The 20,025-nt window shown below is 36.1% G+C and overlaps 2 protein-coding genes across 2 annotated transcripts; one reads left to right on the top strand and one right to left on the bottom strand.

Annotated features, from left to right (window-relative positions):
• Positions 1 to 201: 201 nt before the first annotated feature.
• LOC102804504 (G2/M phase-specific E3 ubiquitin-protein ligase-like) lies at positions 202 to 4,484 on the bottom strand. The gene is made up of 5 exons (XM_085491860.1): positions 4,325 to 4,484; positions 3,316 to 3,410; positions 2,287 to 2,459; positions 1,382 to 1,599; positions 202 to 452 (listed from the first exon to the last, which is right to left on the bottom strand). The coding sequence occupies exons 1-5, from the start codon at positions 4,482 to 4,484 to the stop codon at positions 202 to 204; spliced, it is 897 nt and encodes a 298-aa protein (XP_085347986.1).
• A 6,848-nt stretch (positions 4,485 to 11,332) lies between these two features.
• LOC100375121 (uncharacterized) lies at positions 11,333 to 11,980 on the top strand. Its single transcript, XM_002732877.1, has one exon. It carries the CDS (start codon positions 11,333 to 11,335, stop codon positions 11,978 to 11,980), a length of 648 nt encoding a protein of 215 aa, XP_002732923.1.
• Positions 11,981 to 20,025: the final 8,045 nt, after the last annotated feature.

The following is a 20,025-nucleotide window of genomic DNA, read 5'->3' as shown; positions in this document are numbered from 1 at the left end:
ATATAAATAACATTGTTGCTTTGGAAAATAATTTATCCCTTTTGTTAACCTTACTTTGCAGTTGTGGCTCACAATTCAAAACTTTATCTACCTGGTTATCCCTAAACAGATGATCCCTCTGCCATACATTAGAAAAACTATAGAATGTGACTTGTAATATGCTAATTTGAAGAACCACAATGTGCTGCAAATGTTAGAGGTTTAAACTCTCCCAAAACCAGCACTATTTTGAAGCCCAAATTCCATTGAATCTTTGAATATCTTGTACGACTTCACAAGGGGAATTCTAAGTATGTTAGAACAAGTATTAGCCATTGGCAAAACCATATTTGTATCTTCTTTCCCTTCATTAAACTCCAAAGTTGGAGAAGGACTAAATCCCAAAGGAGGTATATCATCTAGGCCTGTTGCAAAAACAATGATGTCTTTCAATGACACTGGAGATTCACATTCTGATGAAAAATAAAAGAAACTAAAGTTATCATACAATACACATTTTGTACATATAGCATCGCATGTCTTATAGGGATAAGTCCTTGTTAGCACCATGGTACTTTCAGATGAAAGCTTCACAAATGTATTGCAATTTACAGTTTTTTTTTATATGAAATCATTTCACAACAGATGCTATGACATCATGTTTTACTCATAAAACAAAGATGGTGGACTACACATGTACTAAATGTCTAGATAATAATACAAACAATTTTATTCTTGGAGCTTTCACCTGGGAGTGTTTTATTGTTAGCCTGTACTTACACTTTAAATGCTCATACAAAAACAGCTCATACAAAAAGTGAGTGTTTCAAAAACATTTGATTTATTGCCAGAAATCATGAGAGAAGAATTTTGGATGGATGCAAGGACTAGGCAAAGTCAGCTGGTGCACACGTGATAATAAAATAAATACGATATTTACTATATGGGGCCGCCATCTTGAATGACGCATAAAACTAAATAAGAGACAAGTTGTGAAACGCGTTTTTCTGATTCCTACAAATCAGGACAAAAATACCAATCTTTCACAAAAATACGGTTCGTTTGAGTTATATTAAGCCAACCGATAACAAAATTCGGCCGAATTCGTCGTTTTTGTGTGGAAAAATCCCTTGCATGTGAACATCTAATTACACGAAGAACCTAGAACACTAAGCCGGGGTATTTGAAACCAAAATTGTCATCTAAGCGTAAGGCCGTCGCTGCTGAGCTGGAATGCCAATTTTTAGTTTCAAATACCCCAAGAAATGTGAAATTGTCGATGACATGTTTTTTCAGATTTTAGGTTAGTGGACACTTCGGTTGAATACCCCATCTACATTTTATAAACATGAACAGCAATGAAATTTAATATATTAATATTTTTTTAAACCAATGAGCATACCTTCAATATCTAATAGAAAATCTCTCCAAAAGCTTATGATTTTCTGTTCTTCAGTTCTCCGGTTAGAACCCTCAGGGCTCAGCACTGACACCACAAACAAATCTTCAATTAACTTTGAAGTTAATACTGTTTCCTTAGAAATGAAAACATCCTTGAAAAGTCTGGGATTCCGTACCATACTGTCTAATACATTTAGGGTTTTCAGTCCATCTTTAAATCTGTACATGGAGAAATAATTATGACGTGAGCTGGTATGTCTCTTGAGGCTATCTGCTTCCCAAAACTATAATTCCTTTTCAGGCTGTGACTGTGCAGCAAGTAAACAAATTTTGGATTCTGCATGAATGCTATTTTACCATCAGGTCTTTAAGTAATTATTTATGAAATATGGGATCTCATTGTTCACAGCTAATATTAAATGTACAGTACTAATCGAGGCAAGGGAAAAATTAGTCCAGGCATGTCTGAGCAGGCAGACAAAACCTCAAATCTATGTTTGAAGTACATTAAATGGGAAATAGTAAAATGGATTGTATGTTTGTACACACGTTTTGTTAAAATCTGTTTAATGGTTCATGACGACTTAATGCCATATTTTTATATAAACAATTGAGGTCATGTATTGAACCTAATGTTATTAAACTCGTGCATATCTCCAGTGTTACATAATACAGGACAGAATGAAAATGCGTAATGTATGTACTCTTAACTTTTTTCATTGTGAGTGCTTTCTCTGAAGGTTGTTCAGAGTTGTTTGTACCAGGTCTAAATACAACCTGCATACTTGAGAAATTGTTGATGGCATGTTTTTTTTTGTTTTTTGGATCAAAAATGACATTGGTATGACATATTGCCATTATTATGCACATGAGTTACAAAATATTTCCCCCAAACTTCTGAAGTACCTTTCATATGCTGACCTAGTCCTAACAAGTACATAGAACTGTACAATGATGTCAATCAGTTTGTCCTTGGATTTAAGATTAGGGATAATATGCCCAGCACCTGAAACAGTTATCAATGAACTTGCTTTTTCTAATTCGGCACATAGTTTTTCTTCTGTATCAGTTTCCATAATCTGTGAAGTGAAATTTATATCAATTAATATAATATTACATTTATATCTATGGGTACGGTAAGATTGTTCGATAATAAATTTAACAATAAATGAACTAGTTCTTGCCTTGTTAATAATGATTCAGCTGATTATCAAAATTAATTAAATAATGTAGAGAATGCATGGACAGTAAATCTTTTGATGTTGTACCAAGCTATCAACTATGCAAAAGATTATGTTTGAGTAATGGCAGTTAAATATTACTTATGTTGACCACAGAATCCCTATGTAATTTTCAAGTAAGAATATGTTCTCCTTAACAGAGCAAGTATGTATTTAATAGCTGATTTTACACAATGGTATGTGATTGTTATATACAATAACAATACTAGCTGGACATATGATGTTATTGCAGGGATTCCACAAGGTATGCAAAAAAAAAAGAGTACAGCAGAAGTAAGTGACCATTTCCTCACTAATCACCTGATTAGCTCAGTCAATAGAACTATGGTACTTACGGTAGCTATAAATCAAAAGGAAACTTGGTTTGATTCTCGGGTATTGCCAATAAGGAAAATCTCTTCTAAAATTTAGGAGGAAGTTCTAGATATAGCTTGAACAAACATCCATGTGTTCCTGACTTACGTGGCAGTTATTCCCCAAGATAATGGCTATCAATACAAGTATTGAGATGTCACAAGTGTTTTTTAATAAGAATAATGTATGCATAATGTGCATGTAAAACGATTACCTTTAACATGAATATTGTGTTTACAAGACCATATCTGTGAGTGATATTTTACACTAAACGTCACAACTGTGGATAATATGCATAATAAGTGATAAATATTGAGTGAAAACATGAATAAACACTTACTGACAATAGTTGATCTCTTATTTCATAATCACCAATATCAGATATACTTGGTTTCACTTTGCTTAGCCCATGAACGAGGCTATTGTACAAGGTTTCTGAAAAAAAAAACAGGCCCTGGTCCCCCATGTACAAGAGATACTGCTATCATCCGTCCTGCTAGATAGTACCAGTCATCTTCCATAGCTGTAATGTAACATTCAATTATTGAGACTGTAATAAAAATGTATGTACAAATTTGTGCTAACAAAAAATTTAACATATAGCCAACATACCAGCTGTGTCAGCTTTTCAGTGTTCTTGTTACATACTGTCTTGTTTTAAAATGATTATTTTGTCTCACTGAATGTTACTTAAGGTAGAAGCCTAGTCATAATTTTTGACAAAATTGGTCATAAATCACATGACAATGTTCATTACTTTATTATGTACAATCATGAAGCTAATGTCCAATGGTACAATGAAATATCATTATTTTGTGTGTTACAGATAAGCTTTTCGAGAAAAGTGTCCTAATATTTCTTAAAAATTGCTATTTTTAGAACAATAGAACACATTTTAAAGAATAATGCATTTTTTTACACTTTTTAAAACCCCGATTTTTTAAATAATTCAGAACAACAAAAAGTACTTCATCATTAACAATATATGTCACCAGGCTAGATTTTGAGATATTGCATAATATCTCTGCCATAGGAACCTGTGGTAAAAGTGTTATAATACATGTTTGTAGTGTCAAAATGGCCACTTTCCACTAAAATACAACCATAAATTTCTCATAAAATGGCTGGTGACCCCCAACTTTTTTTTTGGTCAATATCCTTATATTGCCTTGGAGTACAATTTATTGCAGAATGAATAAATTCTGGGTTTTTTAATGTACCTTACCTTAACATAATCTATTTTTCTACATCATATTAAGGTTAATATAAACGTGAGGACTATGTTACTGACTATGACTAGTTTATAGTTTAATAATAAAAAAACACATAAATTACAGTAATAAACTCACCAAATGAATGCATTGATAACACTTTAGAGTGTTCAGGCCCATCAAATATACAGGAGTGTTGCAGATGGTGGATAATTAATCGTAAAAACTCGCGTTTTGGTCCACCTGTGTCTACAGCTCCTTCATCTTTACCAGCGTCATTTGTAAAGCGGATATACATGCGCTTCATTGGACAGTAAGATTTTCTTTGAAATCCTCTTATCGCACCATCCCAGACATCAGCTCTGTTTATGTTGAATTTACTGCTTATGTCAGGTTCATGGTAATTTATCTTTTCTTCTAATTGTTTTAACACTGATACTAAAGTTACACTTCCATCTTCTGCAGATTGTTGTCTAGAAAAGAAAAGATGAGAGAATCTGTAAAACGAATACTGTTGCATTAATACTGACAGTAAAAATTAAAAGATAATTATAGGTTTCAGTGTTATATGCGATAGTTTGCTTTGGATTATATTTATTCATAATAATGAGGTAACTTCACCTTCCCCGCCAATGTGTATCACATCTTGTTGTAGACAAGGACATTTCAGTAAAAATATAAGGAATCAAAGAAAACATATTTTGACTATAACCATTTTGAATACATCTATAACATAGATGTCTTAAATAGAACATGCCCTGTCTGTGACTCCAATGAAATTGAAGATGAAGAACACTTCCTCTTCAATTGTAACCAGTACAAATTTGAAAGAGATGCTTTGTTTGAAAACGTAAACTTATCCGGTAATCTGAAAGCACTTCTCAATAACAAAAATTCTGAAACCGTCCAAGCAATTGCCAAGTTTATCAGCGACTGTTTCAATAAAAGAGAGAATTTCATGAAAAGCAATTTACCAGCTGCCTCAAAATAACACCAAAAAATATTTATATAATAATATTTTCACAGTATTACTATTTATTTCTTTTTTATTATTATTATTACTTATGTATTTTATTGTTCCTTATATCCTTATTGTATTCTAATCTAGATCCCAGAAGGGATACGATATCAATAAAGGTTGTTATTATTACTACATCTGTTTATCTATAACATGATGTATAATGAATATATAAAATTTAAACATAATCAGTCAAAGCATGTCAGAGATATGGCTCAAGAAATGCGTTCATTAAAACAAAATGGTCACCAGTCAGCCATTTTAAATCCGATCTGAAAAACAATATGACAACCACCAGGGAGCCATAATGTCCAAGTTTTAATTGGAGTTTAATTAAACAAGACATGAATGTCATAGTCCCCGTCATTTAATTATAAAATACTCATGCTCAAATAATACATAGAACATCTGCAAACAGTTGAATTAATATGTACTGTATGTGGGTACAACTCAACATAAAGTGATTTCCCTTAATCTAGTATTGTACTGATAACTGAAAACTTCCATTGATCCATGTCCAAAATCTCAGAGTACACAAGTGCAACCAAACTATGTCTCATACATGCTCAAGAAACTGCATTCATAAATCTGAGTAAACCTTGATGTACCTTTAATAACAACTTGACTTTTTTAGCAACCAGGCTCACTCATGATATCCTAAATGATTATTTTGATTTTCTACTACAAACATTTAATATGTAGTCTCTGAAAGATACTCCTACAAATAAATCAGATTTTTATTGTAAATCTAATAAAAAGGTCTGCACGATGCAGCCCTCCAGATTGCGACCATTTTGGTCGCCATGGCGATTAAATTAAATGAATGGCGATTCAAAAAAATATGTAGGTCGCCAATTGGCGAACTAAGAATAATCTGGTCGGCGACTAAACTTTCCGTAATATAAAACAGACTGTACAGCTTGTCAGCTCTTGGTGGCGCAGTTTTTCCCACAATTCAACACTGCACATGCGTATTACGTTATCCGGCATATTTGTTATGAACGAAACTAGTCGGTAGTCATGAAACGACGTACGATCACAGCGTATTTTGCAAGTGCGAGCCATGTACCACATAGTGAATCAGTGTCGGTCGAATTTTTCAGAATAGAAATCAGCAAATCAAAAAATGGGGATGATAGACAGTGTGCTTCGTTAGTTTTTAAAAAATGGAATGTCCGTCAAATTGACATAAACGTCCCCTTGTTTCACGGTAAAAGCAAAGGTCGTGGCCGAGTTGTAGGCTAAACAACTCAAAATCAAAACAAAGTCATCAATCAGTATGTATTATGACAAGGAAAACAAAACATCAAGATGCAGAGAAGAGGTCAGCACAAAACTAATAGGTCAAAAGAGTTGTTAATGTATCAAGTTACCTCTCTCTGTGATTTTTCATGGAAATTATTTGCTTGTTTTTAATTAATTTTAAAAGTTGTTTGCTTCATTGAATTAAACTGAGTTCCTCCGGTTACGAACAAAGCTGTCTCGCACCACCTAGGAAAACTTGCGAATGTTCGAAGTACAGGTACAAATGATACATGGACAGTTTGTATCTCCCTGACCCAGTGCAATATATCCGGTTATAATCAAAGCTCACGTGTCCTTATTTGAGGGACGAGATTCTGCCGTAAATGCGCCCTGGGCCGTTAAACGACAGTTTGGATTAAAAAAATAAAATGAGATATTTAAAACATAGTTGAACTCTGGTGACCTTGCCCTTTGTTATATAATATAATTCCCTTTATCACAGTTTGTTTCAATATAAATATGCATTGTCATAATTAATTTTGAATACAAACAAGTTTTGGGGTTGAACCAACAGTGGGGAATCAGTCTACCGAATGTCCTTAAAAGATGTAAATATCTTACAAAAACATTGGTGCCTTATTTGTTTAATTATTTTAAGGGACATAATTTCCAGTTTTATTCAAAGTAATTCAGATATTTTAGTATAAAAATAAATGCCTCATCGCAAAAAAAAAGTTCTGCATTTAGACGTGAATAGATTCATAAAACATGCAAGATAACAGAAAATCTTAGCTGGCTTTTGTCCAAGTATTTTGTACAGGTGTCTGTCAAAAATTAATGATTCACTGAGACAAATATGAACTGCCTCATTGTGTGACTACTGTATTATATGAAAAGTAAAAAAAAAACACCCTTTATAAATAGCTATCATGTTGCAAGCTCTGCTTTGTATGCAAATCAACTTAAATAGTTAGTTGGTGTCCAGTGGAGGGAGAAGTCAACAGTACTGTTGCCTCCTGAGAATCTACATCTTCAAACACTGCAATCTTCGAAGTGCGTTTTTAAACTAGTATTATGAAAACTCTATCATTCTGTTCTAATAGCTGAAACATATTCCTGCGAGTTTTCATTTGTCGAATGAACTGTTTGTCAAATACAGAATACATATATTTTAGAACAATTTTCTTTTTAAAATGTGGATGAAATTTTTTGCTTTTTATGTATTTTTTATGTACATGTATTGTTTTTGATTTGATAACTTTGAACTAAACAGATTTTCTATTAGTTTCAGATCTTGATCAAAGTTTGGCACCCAGTTCATAGGAGTGCTTATATTGATTTTCTGACATCTTGTTTTCTGTAAAGATTTTATTGGTAGGTTTGCAAATGTGTATCAGACTGTGCAATCTCTCCATGAGTTGGTTTTGAAACTCAGTATGGGATTCTGGGATACATTACTAAGGATATTATTACAAGATAAATCATTTGCTTCATTGAACACATACAACAATGCATATTTCCACTGAGATCAGTGACCTTTGATGTGTATCACCAGTGATCAGTCAAGTAGAAACAGTTAAAATATTTTATCAGATTTTCTCAATTTTTGCATGATATTTTCATACAGGACATCTGTTGTTCAAACTCAGGGAAGACATTATACTGATGAATAAGGTGACCAAGTTTGATGAAGTTTGGAATAGAATTATTAAAGTTATTATGCACACAATAACAATTATTAACGACGACAACAACGACAACGCCGGTCAAAATCTTTCCCTTAATATACCTTTCCCTTCCATCTTTGATGGTACGGGCAAGGTAAAAAAATAAAATGGGACTTTAAAGGTGTATTTAAAGGTGTATGTCACAGACCATCAATGTACCAAGTTTCATTGATAGGAAAGTGAAAAATTATTTTGCAAATTAGGTAATTATTATTCACAGAGTTAAACCAAAAACTTATCAGGTCTGTGCATTGTCCTAGAGCATCTATGTATCAACTTTCATTATTTCATTATTACTTGAAATATCAGTGGAAAAGCCAAAAATTTACTAATTATGCAAATTAGGTAATTAATATGTATGCGTACAAGTAGATACCAGTAGAACAGTCATGGAACAGCTAAAAAATGAGCTACTTGTCATGCAAATATAATTGCATGGATTTAACCCAAAGCCAAATCAAAATCAAATCTGCACATTAGTACAGAGTACCTATGCATCAAGTTTCATTATAGACTGACACATTGTTCTTGAAATATCATGGAAACTAAAAAGACTGAAAAAAAGAGGAAACATGGCTTGGCCAATTCAGTTCTATCAAGTTAACTCAACATTGTTAAATCTCTCACATTTTTTTCAATAATTATTACTATGTGAAAAGAATGAAAATGCATATATATTGATTTCTCAAAAAAAAGCGACAGTGGTATATGTTGTTCAGACAGTTGCCAAAAGTAAGCAAGAGAGAGCATCAGGAAATTCCGTTCTCAACAAATGTTTTCTTGGACAGCTTTTTTATGTCTACTGATGTCTCCAATGTAGTGTATCCCATAGTAATCTTTGAATTGGCTGCAGCTATAGTGTGATGCTAGCCTTCTGAGAGACATCCCCCAAAGCATCATTAATCAATAGAGATGTCCTTTGTAGTATTTAATATTACTAAAGATTTCTATGAGAAGGCTAAGCAACTGTAATAACCATGTACGTTGTGAAGATTTCATGATTTGTGAACACTTGAACGCTATGAACGTCAATTTAAACACGATGGACACAAATCAGTTCTTTCACAGACTCATTAATTTACGATGTTTTTTTGTGTGGCAATTTTGTGATCATCTCACAATTTGCATGACTTCTTCAATTTATGTGGGAATTCCATTGCATACCCTATACCTACATATTAATCAACATTGGTAGGTGTGAAACTTTGTAACTTAAAATTTTGTGGTTTTAGAGATTACACATTTTGGTCATGAATGACTATAAGAAATAACTCAGATATGAACAAAAATAGACATATTATGTAACCCTATAATCAACAAAATGTAGAATCTTGACTTACGTCTTCCCTCCTGCTTTGGTGGTAGTGGGGGAGTTGGAGGTCGGGGTGATACAGATTCTCCCATATAGTCAACATAATTGCTCGGAAATGTGCCACTCTCTTTTGTACGCTGATTTTCGCCAGACAACCATCCCTTTGGATTACTTGGTAGCCCTTTAAATTTCCAGGGTAGACCAGCAACTTTGATGATATCTCCAACTTCCAATGATAACTCCTCATCACTACTTTTATCATATCTGTGTCTTACTTTGTAGTAAAACACCATTGCTAAAAACAACATTAAATAAGATTATAAACCCTGATGCAAACTATTATTTTGAAGCATGTCGCTGATATACATGTATGCTGGGATTGTTTTAAGTATGTAATTTAAATAAAAATAAAAGACAATGAATTAAACAGCCATTTACATCCTTGGCATATATTGCATAAACTTGCCCAGCTATGAATGTAAATATTATACAACATACAAGACGCAGATGAGTACGAGATTGTTGTTTCGTCTAACAATTAACAATAGGAAAGAACAATACGACATTAAACGACGTACATGTAAGAACTTAAAGTAAAGTATCAAAAAATGTCCGGCTTATGCGTTCGGAGTTGGCAATAAACTTGAGGGGCCCCTTTAAAGGTAATACAGAATCATGTCTCATAAAAACAACAAATACTTGTTTATACGATCATAACTAGTCAGTAACATACAACAAACTCCAAGCTATTTTAAATAACAGGAAATATATATAGATCATTTCCTGTCTAACTAAATATATACAATGTATAGTGTTTTTCATCTATCTCAATCAAGGCCAGATTTCGACCAGTTAGACATCATGGCAGACATGCATTGCAGGTCGGATTCGAGGCGCTCTATTTCAAGAAAACAGCCAATACATTAATGAAAGTTCTCATCATTTTAAAGTATGACACGTGTACTTCACTTACCGACAGTATATTTCAAAAATCCACGGAAATTGATTATGAAAAAAGTACATGGACTGCATACACTATTTGGCGCGATAAAAGAGAACAGACGCCCTCATACCAATGATCAGTTTATGAAATCACGTGATCGTACTGGCGTCACCATAGGCGGCGCTTGTGGAAGTTGCTAAGTCAGCGAGAAACTTGCTTACATATCGCGGAAGTTGCTGAGTCTGCGCGGAAATTGCTAAGTCGGCGAGAAACTTGCTTACATATCGCGGAAATTGCTAAGTCGGCGAGAAACTTGCTTACATATCGCGGAAGTTGCTAAGTCGGCGAGAAACTTGCTAACATATGGCGGAAGTTGCTGAGTCGGCGCGGAAATTGCTTACATATCGCGGCAGTTGCTGAGTCGGCGCGGAAAGTTGCTGATTCGGCGCGGAAGTTGGTTACATATCGACGATTGTCGCGATGGGCCACCGTACAATCACCACTCGAATGACTGTGACTGTCACATTCACATTCACAGTCATCATGTTGCGGAGTAAACAGGGATTCCCGACTCCACCTGCGATTCGCGAAAAGATAGTTGAGCTGTATTTAGAAGGAATATATTTTGCTGACATAGCGAAAAGGGTTGGTGTGACGAAATCTACTGCATATAATATATGCAAAAAATTCACCTCAACTGGTGATATTGAACATGATACTGGCGGTCCACAGCAATGCCCGAAACTTAATGATAACGTTTTACATCGAATTATACAAGAAGACTAAGCCAAGTATTTATTTGAGGGAGATTAGAATAAATTTAATTGCCGAAAATGTGTGTACCATCGATACTGTCCCGTGCTTGTCGACTATTTATTGTGCTATTACTAAATATTTGGGGATGAGCCGAAAAAAGTTGACCAGTGTTGCCGCCGAGTCTAGGACGGAACGCAACGAAGAGTGGACTCTGAATTTCATAGATATTGTTACCAACTATGATGTCGAACAACTACATTGGTTTGATGAATCATCCGTTATTAAAACTACTGGAAATCGCGTGTACGGTCACGCTGAAAAGGGAAAAGCTGCTGTAGAAATACAGAGACACGCTACCAACGCAAATTACACTGTAAATTTACTAGTTAGCTCACCCGGGATCGACAACGTCGACATTATTGATGGTCCATCAAACGGCTTGGAAATGGTTAATTTCTTTGAAGAAGCCGTGAGGACCGTGGACGCTTTTGGAAATCCGGTTTTATCTCAAGGGGATTGCGTCATTTTAGACAACTGCGGATTCCATCATGGCCGTCAAGTTGAGCCAGTTCTCCGAGAGTTGTTACGTGGACAGGGGGTTGAACTTTTGTTTCAACCACCCTATAGTCCTCAATTCAATGTATGTGAACTTTGTTTTCGTTATTTAAAGATATATCTGAAAGATAACGAGGAGTACACATACAATTTCACTGAACTAGCCATTGCAGATGCTCTCACTCGGATTGGACCGGGCGTATGTCGGCGGTTTGCTTTCAACTGTGCCTATATCTAATTTGTGGATATAATTTTTAACTTTTGCCTTGTCTCTGAGACATAAACCAAACGGCCCTTTTCAGGGCCACCACATCCTTCGAAAGAGAATACCATAGTGTATGTGTCTGAATATGTCTATAAACTGGAAATGTGTGCATGTAGTTGTAGTATCAATTATAATATCAATGTGAACGCGAAGTGCGTTCATTCGCCGTAAAAATGGTGTCTCTCTCGCTAGTGAGGCCGGTCGATAAAACTGTTGTAATCTAAGTCATCACTATGAAACTCAGCTTGTGATATATATATATATATATATATATATATATATTGGTATAATTATTGTATCCCGATAATAAACAAACTCTACTTTGAATAAGTATTCCGCCATGCCGTCAGTCCGATCAGGTCCGAGTTGAAATGCGTTGTGGGTCCAATGACGGCGACTAGAAGTCTGGGTGCGTCGCAAATGTATCAAAACAAACTTTATTGTAGAAAAACAACTTCAACAACATTGGAAGCAATTGCTGTACATTTACCGACAATGTTGATAATAACTTGCTGTAGTGTAGCAATATTTAGTTAAACATAATCGTTCAAAGAATGACTGAAACGATAGTAACTTGTCTTTTTTATATATATTATTCTGCGTATTTAATTGGTTTTTCAGTTTGCATTGTCGGGGAGTAGTAAATTCTTTTCTTTTATTTTTTATTAGTGTGTTAGAATGATTGAGTGATATTTCAGTATACCTGGACGAGTAAACACAAGGACACTATGTGGGTTATGAGGTACGACGTGTTAGAAGGCAGAGGAAAATCAAATAAGTAAAAGTTGTGATTTCGATGTTAAGTTGGGTTGATCTGCCACACGATTAGGCCAACGTGACCCGGGTGATTGTCATTTGTTGAGTTTACTCATTCAGATAGGAACCACATGGGATGTTGGTAAACGACAAAAAAGGGAAAGTAATTAGACCCAAATTTGATACTGCTAATGTTTTCTTTGGAGATCTTCTAATAGACAGTTAAAACAAATTAATGACACTAAGTTACTTTAATTGAGATTAATGACGGAATACTGGTGAACTGCCAACACCTCTGTATCTAAAATCATCGAAGGAGGATTAAATGACAACCACATGTGTTCTAGTTTCTTAATTTCGTTCATCGTACATTGTTCTGAGCCGGTATGGAGCCCTTCATCAGTCCAGGCTAAAAAAAAATTATAGAGACAATGGGGACATTTGAGACCAGCCAAATAACTAAAAAAAATAATTTTCAACTTGGCGTTGCTCACTCCATCACTGACCCCGAACTTCATCAGATCATACTTAGGAAAATATTTGTTAATGGTTCTCCATATAAATCACCATTCATACAAATTGGACACTGTCTGGCGAGACATACTCAGTCCACCTACTGATTTCAAACCAAATGTTAAAAACAGTTATGCATTGCCAATCACAAAGTTTGAGGGTGACTTACAGTGGCGCATCATACATGGGGCGTACCCCACCACCGGTTTCCTGAAGCACTGCAATTTTACTACTTCTGACAAACGTCAAATCAGAATATGCATATTATAAACTTATTGAACAATTACAACAGTTTGAATTGACATGGACGTGTGGAGGCGCACTTTGTTCATTAGACAATGGATTACTACAATTCAGTTGGTAAATGCTGTTGAGTATATTTTCACGACGTTAAAACTGCATCCGGGTGTAGAGTTTTTTACTCCGGAGAATTAGGTTACCCTTTGCCACAACTATCTCCAGGTCACCCTTGGGCAAGATGTAGTACCTGTCAGCCTTGGGTGCCAACTTCCCACATAATAAGTTTGGTTGACGTCAGTAAGAGCATTCGGTCATAAAAACCTTGCACAAACATCCGCATAGGTGGACAATATTCATGTATGTGTGTATATATATATGTTTCAGTTGTTCTTAGCATTTGGCAGGGGGTCGTAATCTCTTGTAGTGAGAACCAGCGTTACTGGCCTGCCAACGGGGTGCTAAGGATTTCTTGGTAAAAGTTAACAGTCACATTCATTAATGTAATTTTGTTTTACTTAACCGTAAATCAAAAATCACTTTCGAAAATATGACCGTGATTATACACGAAAGGAAGCAATGGCCAACCGGCCACCGAACCGACAAAGTTAGAAACCAATGGCAGGGATAGCGTGTGAGGTGTGCTTCATGCCCACTTGGAGCCGACAAGACTATGATGCTCACGTGAGGGATTTCCACCCCGAATTATTAGTAGTGGGGTTAGGGACCGCAACTACATTAAATCTAGTGACTCCTGATAGGGAAAGCAGATAACAACTCCGGCAGGTCAGTATACCAACCCTACCATTACAATTGAACGCTCCATCTTGTTCATTTGCCAACATAAATAGGCCCGTGAATCATCCATCCCTGATGCAGCCTACATCATCGACCGCACCAGCTGGGGAGATGCGACAGCAAACCATTCCCACTGCATCACGGGTAAGTGGAGCTACTGAACCAACAGGGGAACGGCAACAAAGGGCTCCTCAAACAACCGATCCCCGACCAAGGCCCAGGGCAGTAGATAGCAGTTCAAATGATGACTCTGAAAACGAGATGGACGAAACCTCTCTAGTACAGTTGGCGATATATAACCTGGGAGTTGAGACCGGTATGTATATCCGGAAGGTAGCTGATGCCTTCTTGGATTTTCAGAACAATACCGGAATACCGGACAAGGAATTTGCAGCAGAATGGGGCAAAGAAGACCCGTTAGTGATAAAAAGATTGGGAAAACAAAAGGCAACCCGTCAACGAAATTGAAACAGTGAGGACATTAGATTGGAAGTGAGCTTTAGGAGAGAAAACAAAATCGGATATATTAGTGCGGCAGGAGAATGCCTGGATAGAAACGACGAAACAACAGCTCACAGCACGTGTAACAAAGTGATATTTAAAACATATATATATTTTTTGACATTATATATTCACGTTTTTGTGTATGGCGGAATCGGACTATCATGAACGAAATTGACTGTTAGTTAGAAAGGAAAGATGGCGTCACTGAATATGAGAACATTTCTTCATTTTGTTGTTATTATATATCGTTTGATACATTTTTACTTTTTAGACTGTTTTGTTTATTCAGGGATAATTTACTGGTATGTTAAGAAAGAAGGGGGTTTATTCTCCAACCTTAAATATAAGAAAGAGACCTTTAAAATTGTATGGTTTGTGTAAGTTTTTTTGTGTGGGGATCTCCCAAAACATATTTTTAAATTTTTATAACGAACTAACAATGTCATTGACACATGAGAAGCAATGTTCACTGAATAGCTGAACACCATCATTATTATAGCAAAAGTCATCAATGACAAGATATATTGTTATGAATATATAGTTCAGTTAGCTACGAAGGCATATAATCCAGAGGAAAACTTCCCTTTCATGGCATTCGGAGGGGGGGGGTTAAGTCAAGGTTACGTCGGACCAAGTTATGAGGTAACTTGAGTTCATCAACACTGCTGCATATTGCATGTATCTTATGAGACCTCTACTTCATGGAAAATATTGTATTTTATGTACAACTAACCACTAAATTTAAAGTGCTCTACACACTGTCAAAGGGATCATACATGTCCTGAGTAATTCCCATTTTTTATCAGAATATTTAGTACATGGAACTACATTAACAAGATGATAATTAAGTATCTCCCTATGCTCTAAACATGGGCACACATTTTTTCTGTGGAACCTCGTTTTCGTGTCCAGTCTCCTGTATTACAACGCAAAAAAGTTCGGCAATACACACACAACACCAGCGCAGTTCGGGATAGGATAACGTGATCACAAAGGTTATTGAGGTATATGCAAATGAGCGTGATACGCGGTTTTCCTGCGAAATTGTTCACAATTCTCTGAGGCTATCACGGACATTAAGACTTTGCTCAATTTTCCTGTATGACTTCTCAACATCTCGTGTGGCATATGCAATCAGTCGACAGAGCAAGTCACATCACAGAAGGACACATTTTCACGACTAAATGGTGGAAGAAATATTAAAGGGCGGTAGTCGTCGCGCCACGCATGCGCGAGATATTTGGGTCACATATAAACAAAGATGGCGACTTTGATCAGATCAACGAGTACAAAATGGGACGTTTCTAAGCTTTAATTAGGTAATTTTAGGTGATTGAAAGGTATAACCGGTGGCCCAGGTCAAACCTCATACTTGTAATTTCCATTTGAAGAGCGCATTGGATTGTGGGAAAATCAATGTTTATCAACACAAATGTCGCACATGCTTGTTGATTCAATGTCCGACGCTCATATCTCTCGCTCATATATTCTCGTCAAGATAAACGAGCGGTAAATTCAGTGACGACCAGCGCACCTCAGTCTTCTGTGTCTATTCAGTGGATGAGAGTCATCTGCTTCAAAACATTGCTCGCAAAGAGAACTTTTAATTTATGTTATTAAATACTTGGTTCACAATAGCTCTAAAGTTAATGTTTTGTGACTTGTCTCTAGGTTCCTGCTGTCCTCCGATCTGGTGGTATAGACGTCCTGAATTATCTTTCTTCATCACCCCTGATTTCCTGAACAACAATGTTATCAATCTCTGAATCATCTTTTGTAGAATATGCTGTGTATCTATTAATGGCCTGTGATTTCTGAATCTAATCTCTGTCAGCTTTTCCTAGAACATGTTACAGCTCTAACGTTATCTTGATTCTTACCCTTCCTGGACAAACTGATGTTGTATGTATTTATCAAGTTCAGATATCGCCATATCTTTTAGTTAACATTTACCCATTAATGTACAATCAGTTTGTTGTTGTTGTGCTCAACCTATTTCACGCATATTTTTGTGTTTTAAATTGTTAAGATGACATAAGTAGCAACGAACGTGTTCCTTCTCAACAGCAAATCCCTTTGTAAATGTAGCAACATTTTGATCATGAAAGAGAAATTCACCACGGTGAATTTTTTTGGTTATATTTGCTCTTAGTTGTCTATCATCTGGTTGTCTTGGTTTCCCTTCACTTTCAACTGTAGGTGTTTTGAATACATCCATATAGTGGGGTGGTCGTTTTCAATTTGGCAATGGTTGTGGATTTCTTTTCATTGGAAGACCAGTGAACAGGTGAGTTTCACAATAGCTGCAAAACAACCAAGTCTTCAAAAACTACATATACAATTCACCAATTTAAAATGACGGTTTTTAATGAAGGTCAGAATTTTCTCGATTTATGTTGCTCCAGGCACAAATTGCAGTTATATTACTCATTTAAGCATATTCATGAATAAACTCGTGATTGTCTGAAGTATAAGGTTTGTGTATTCCCTTAATACTGGGACACGTGTTATTTCATTAGCTACTTCCCAAGCATTTAATTCCTATCTAATTTGCGCATGTTTTTCATATTCTACTAAAGTAATTTGTTCTGTTTATGGGTCATGCATGCAAGGAAATCGCTCATTGTTCTTACAATGTATTGTGCTACCATCTACCACTGCATCACCAATTGCAGAGTTTTCTTCCAGATCTGTGACATCGAATTCTATAATCAGAGTTGTGCAAGCTCAGCTTCTCTGAACCATACTTCTAAGTTTGAGACTTCAACACCAAGTCAAGCATCAGTCAGATTAGTCCATCTAGGTTTTACTACAGGACAATACAGCTCATTCAGTATCTCAATTGCAGCATGCACTCTTTCAGGATTGTCCTTGATGTGGATATCAATACATCAATAACTGATCAATTCTTTTATCGCATGTGCTAATCTGGTTGAAAAGCATGTCTTTTCTTCACCTGTAGATTTACTTATATTTTGTTTCAGTTTCTGTAAGGACCGGGTTTAGTCTACGCTGCAAGTGTTTCAATCACTGCACCTCATAATTATGATGCCAATACCCTCTGTCACTGATAACTTTTCACAGTTTTTTTTTTCTTCTGTAAAATTTCAAATGGTCCCCACGTTTCGCACATACAACTTTAATGGTAGACTGTATTGTGTATTGCCTTCCGGTGTCACCTCAAATATATCTGGGCTAGTAAGGAGGAGTATGCGAGTCTCTAATGCCATATAGTTCCTGATGAGCCAACATGAGCTTCTGGTTTAAACTTTTCTCGATTGCCAAAAATCTGTGATGATCGCAATTCTTCATTTTCGGGTCTTCTCAACACCTCCAGGGGTTCCCAGCCGAAGATAAGCTTTATCATCAACAATATTTCTTTGTGTCACTCCCAATATCAGAAACAAAATCTTTATATTCTTTACAAAAGCTCTTCTCATTGGATACATTTTCTGCCTTTGTGTTTTTTAAAGCAGAATTGTCCCTTTCCTTTGAATGAAACTTTTGTTGCACGGTCTACCACGGCTGTAAACAGTAGTTGAGCTTGTTTTTTCCCACAAGTCATTTTCACTTGCCTATTTGTGTACATAACTGTGTCATGCCGCCTACCATAATAGGAGCTCATATTTTCAATACACTTAGCAATGAAGTCTTCATCCTCACTGTCAGGCATCTGTTTTCGGCCTTCTCCAGCATTGTGAACTTCTACTACAACATCCAAGACTCGTTCAGTGTCTCTGGTAATGTTATCTGAGTCAATACCAAAACTGTCAAGATCTGACCTGGACATAAAACTACCTAGAATAACTCGAGCACAGACCATATCCCAGCTGTATCCATAGTAGATACGTAGTCCTTTTGTGTATGTATGCGCTGCTCAGAGTTGACAAGAATGTTCAGCCACTGGGACAATGGCAGATTCATTTAAAATTAATCATTTTCAGTTTTTCATAGTTTAGTACCAATTACAGGTACTCATTTCATTTTATATACCGACTATTTAATATTTCAACAATGAGTTCCTCATACCTGAATTCAGAATTCAACAGAAATTTAGGATGTTACAAAATTATGCAACCTACGGTAAACTTTTAAACCTGAAAACAAATCTAAATACAAAATGTCTATGCATGTGTGAAAATAGAATCGGAGAAACAATGAAAATTAAAGATGCAGTAGATTGTATTCTTCCTTTGCAGGAGCTAGTGCACAGTGATTTATTCACTAATGGTGGCAGGCATTTGAAGTTGTGGGCATAAGAATAAAAAACATACATTAATAATAAATATGTAGGATCTACAGGAAATCAGTGACAGTACTGGAACATTTATAGAAGAGCTCCATAAAACATCTTTGATGCTGAGAAGTGTGTTTAGTGGGATGGTGTCGTCTGGTAGGAAAACTGATAGACACAAAGAAAAAAACGAAAGACAAGACAAAGGAAAAGGCGGAGGTTTGCAAAATGTGTTATGACAGAAAGGCTTAGATGTAGCGAGATTGCTATATGCTATAAATGCTCGAATAAATAATAGTTGCCATATTGTTTCTATTGCAATTATATGACAAATGTATAGAGACTTCCTGATGCCACAAATGCACAAGTGGAGCTGCAAAGAATCATGGAGAAGGAAGAGTGATGCCTTCGAAGAGAAGTCCCCAGGGAGCCAGGTCATCATTCATTTCACCCATCTCCATCCAATCTTGTTCCTCTTCGTGCTATTGTTGAGGTTGAGTAGAATCATGATGAGGCAGGTTGTGTTGATGGTGATGATGTTGAAGATTATCATTTCCATGATTCATCATCACAATTTTTCGCCTTTCCTCTCCTTCCTCCAACTTCTGTTTTCTTCCGCCCCTTCTTCTCCACCCCTCTCCTGTGTTCATTTCTTGACCAATCTGGCTTTTCGTTTGCCTGCACCTGTGCCACGCATGGGTTTTTGTCTGCACCCTTCGTTCCTGCTGTTGTCTCTCCATGTTCTTCCCCTGTTGTCTATCCCGGTTCCTCGTACTGCTGTCGCTTTTCGTTGTCTACTTGGTTGTTGTTCTTCTCGGGCCCTTCGCGCCCACATCTTTTTGCTTCTCTTTGTTTATGTTTTTCTTCTCCTACTACTTCTTGTCCCGATCCTGCTTCTGTGCAGGTAAGTCTCAATGCTATTATATTCTTCTTTTACAGTTTCTGTACCAGCGCATTCAGCCAGGTAGGATTTTAT

Source organism: Saccoglossus kowalevskii, chromosome 17, assembly GCF_978046115.1.
Source record: "Saccoglossus kowalevskii chromosome 17, keSacKowa6.1, whole genome shotgun sequence".
Taxonomy (NCBI): Eukaryota; Metazoa; Hemichordata; class Enteropneusta; family Harrimaniidae; genus Saccoglossus; species Saccoglossus kowalevskii.
Note: the sequence above shows the minus strand (reverse complement) of the source record. Positions and strands in the feature narration are given on the sequence as shown.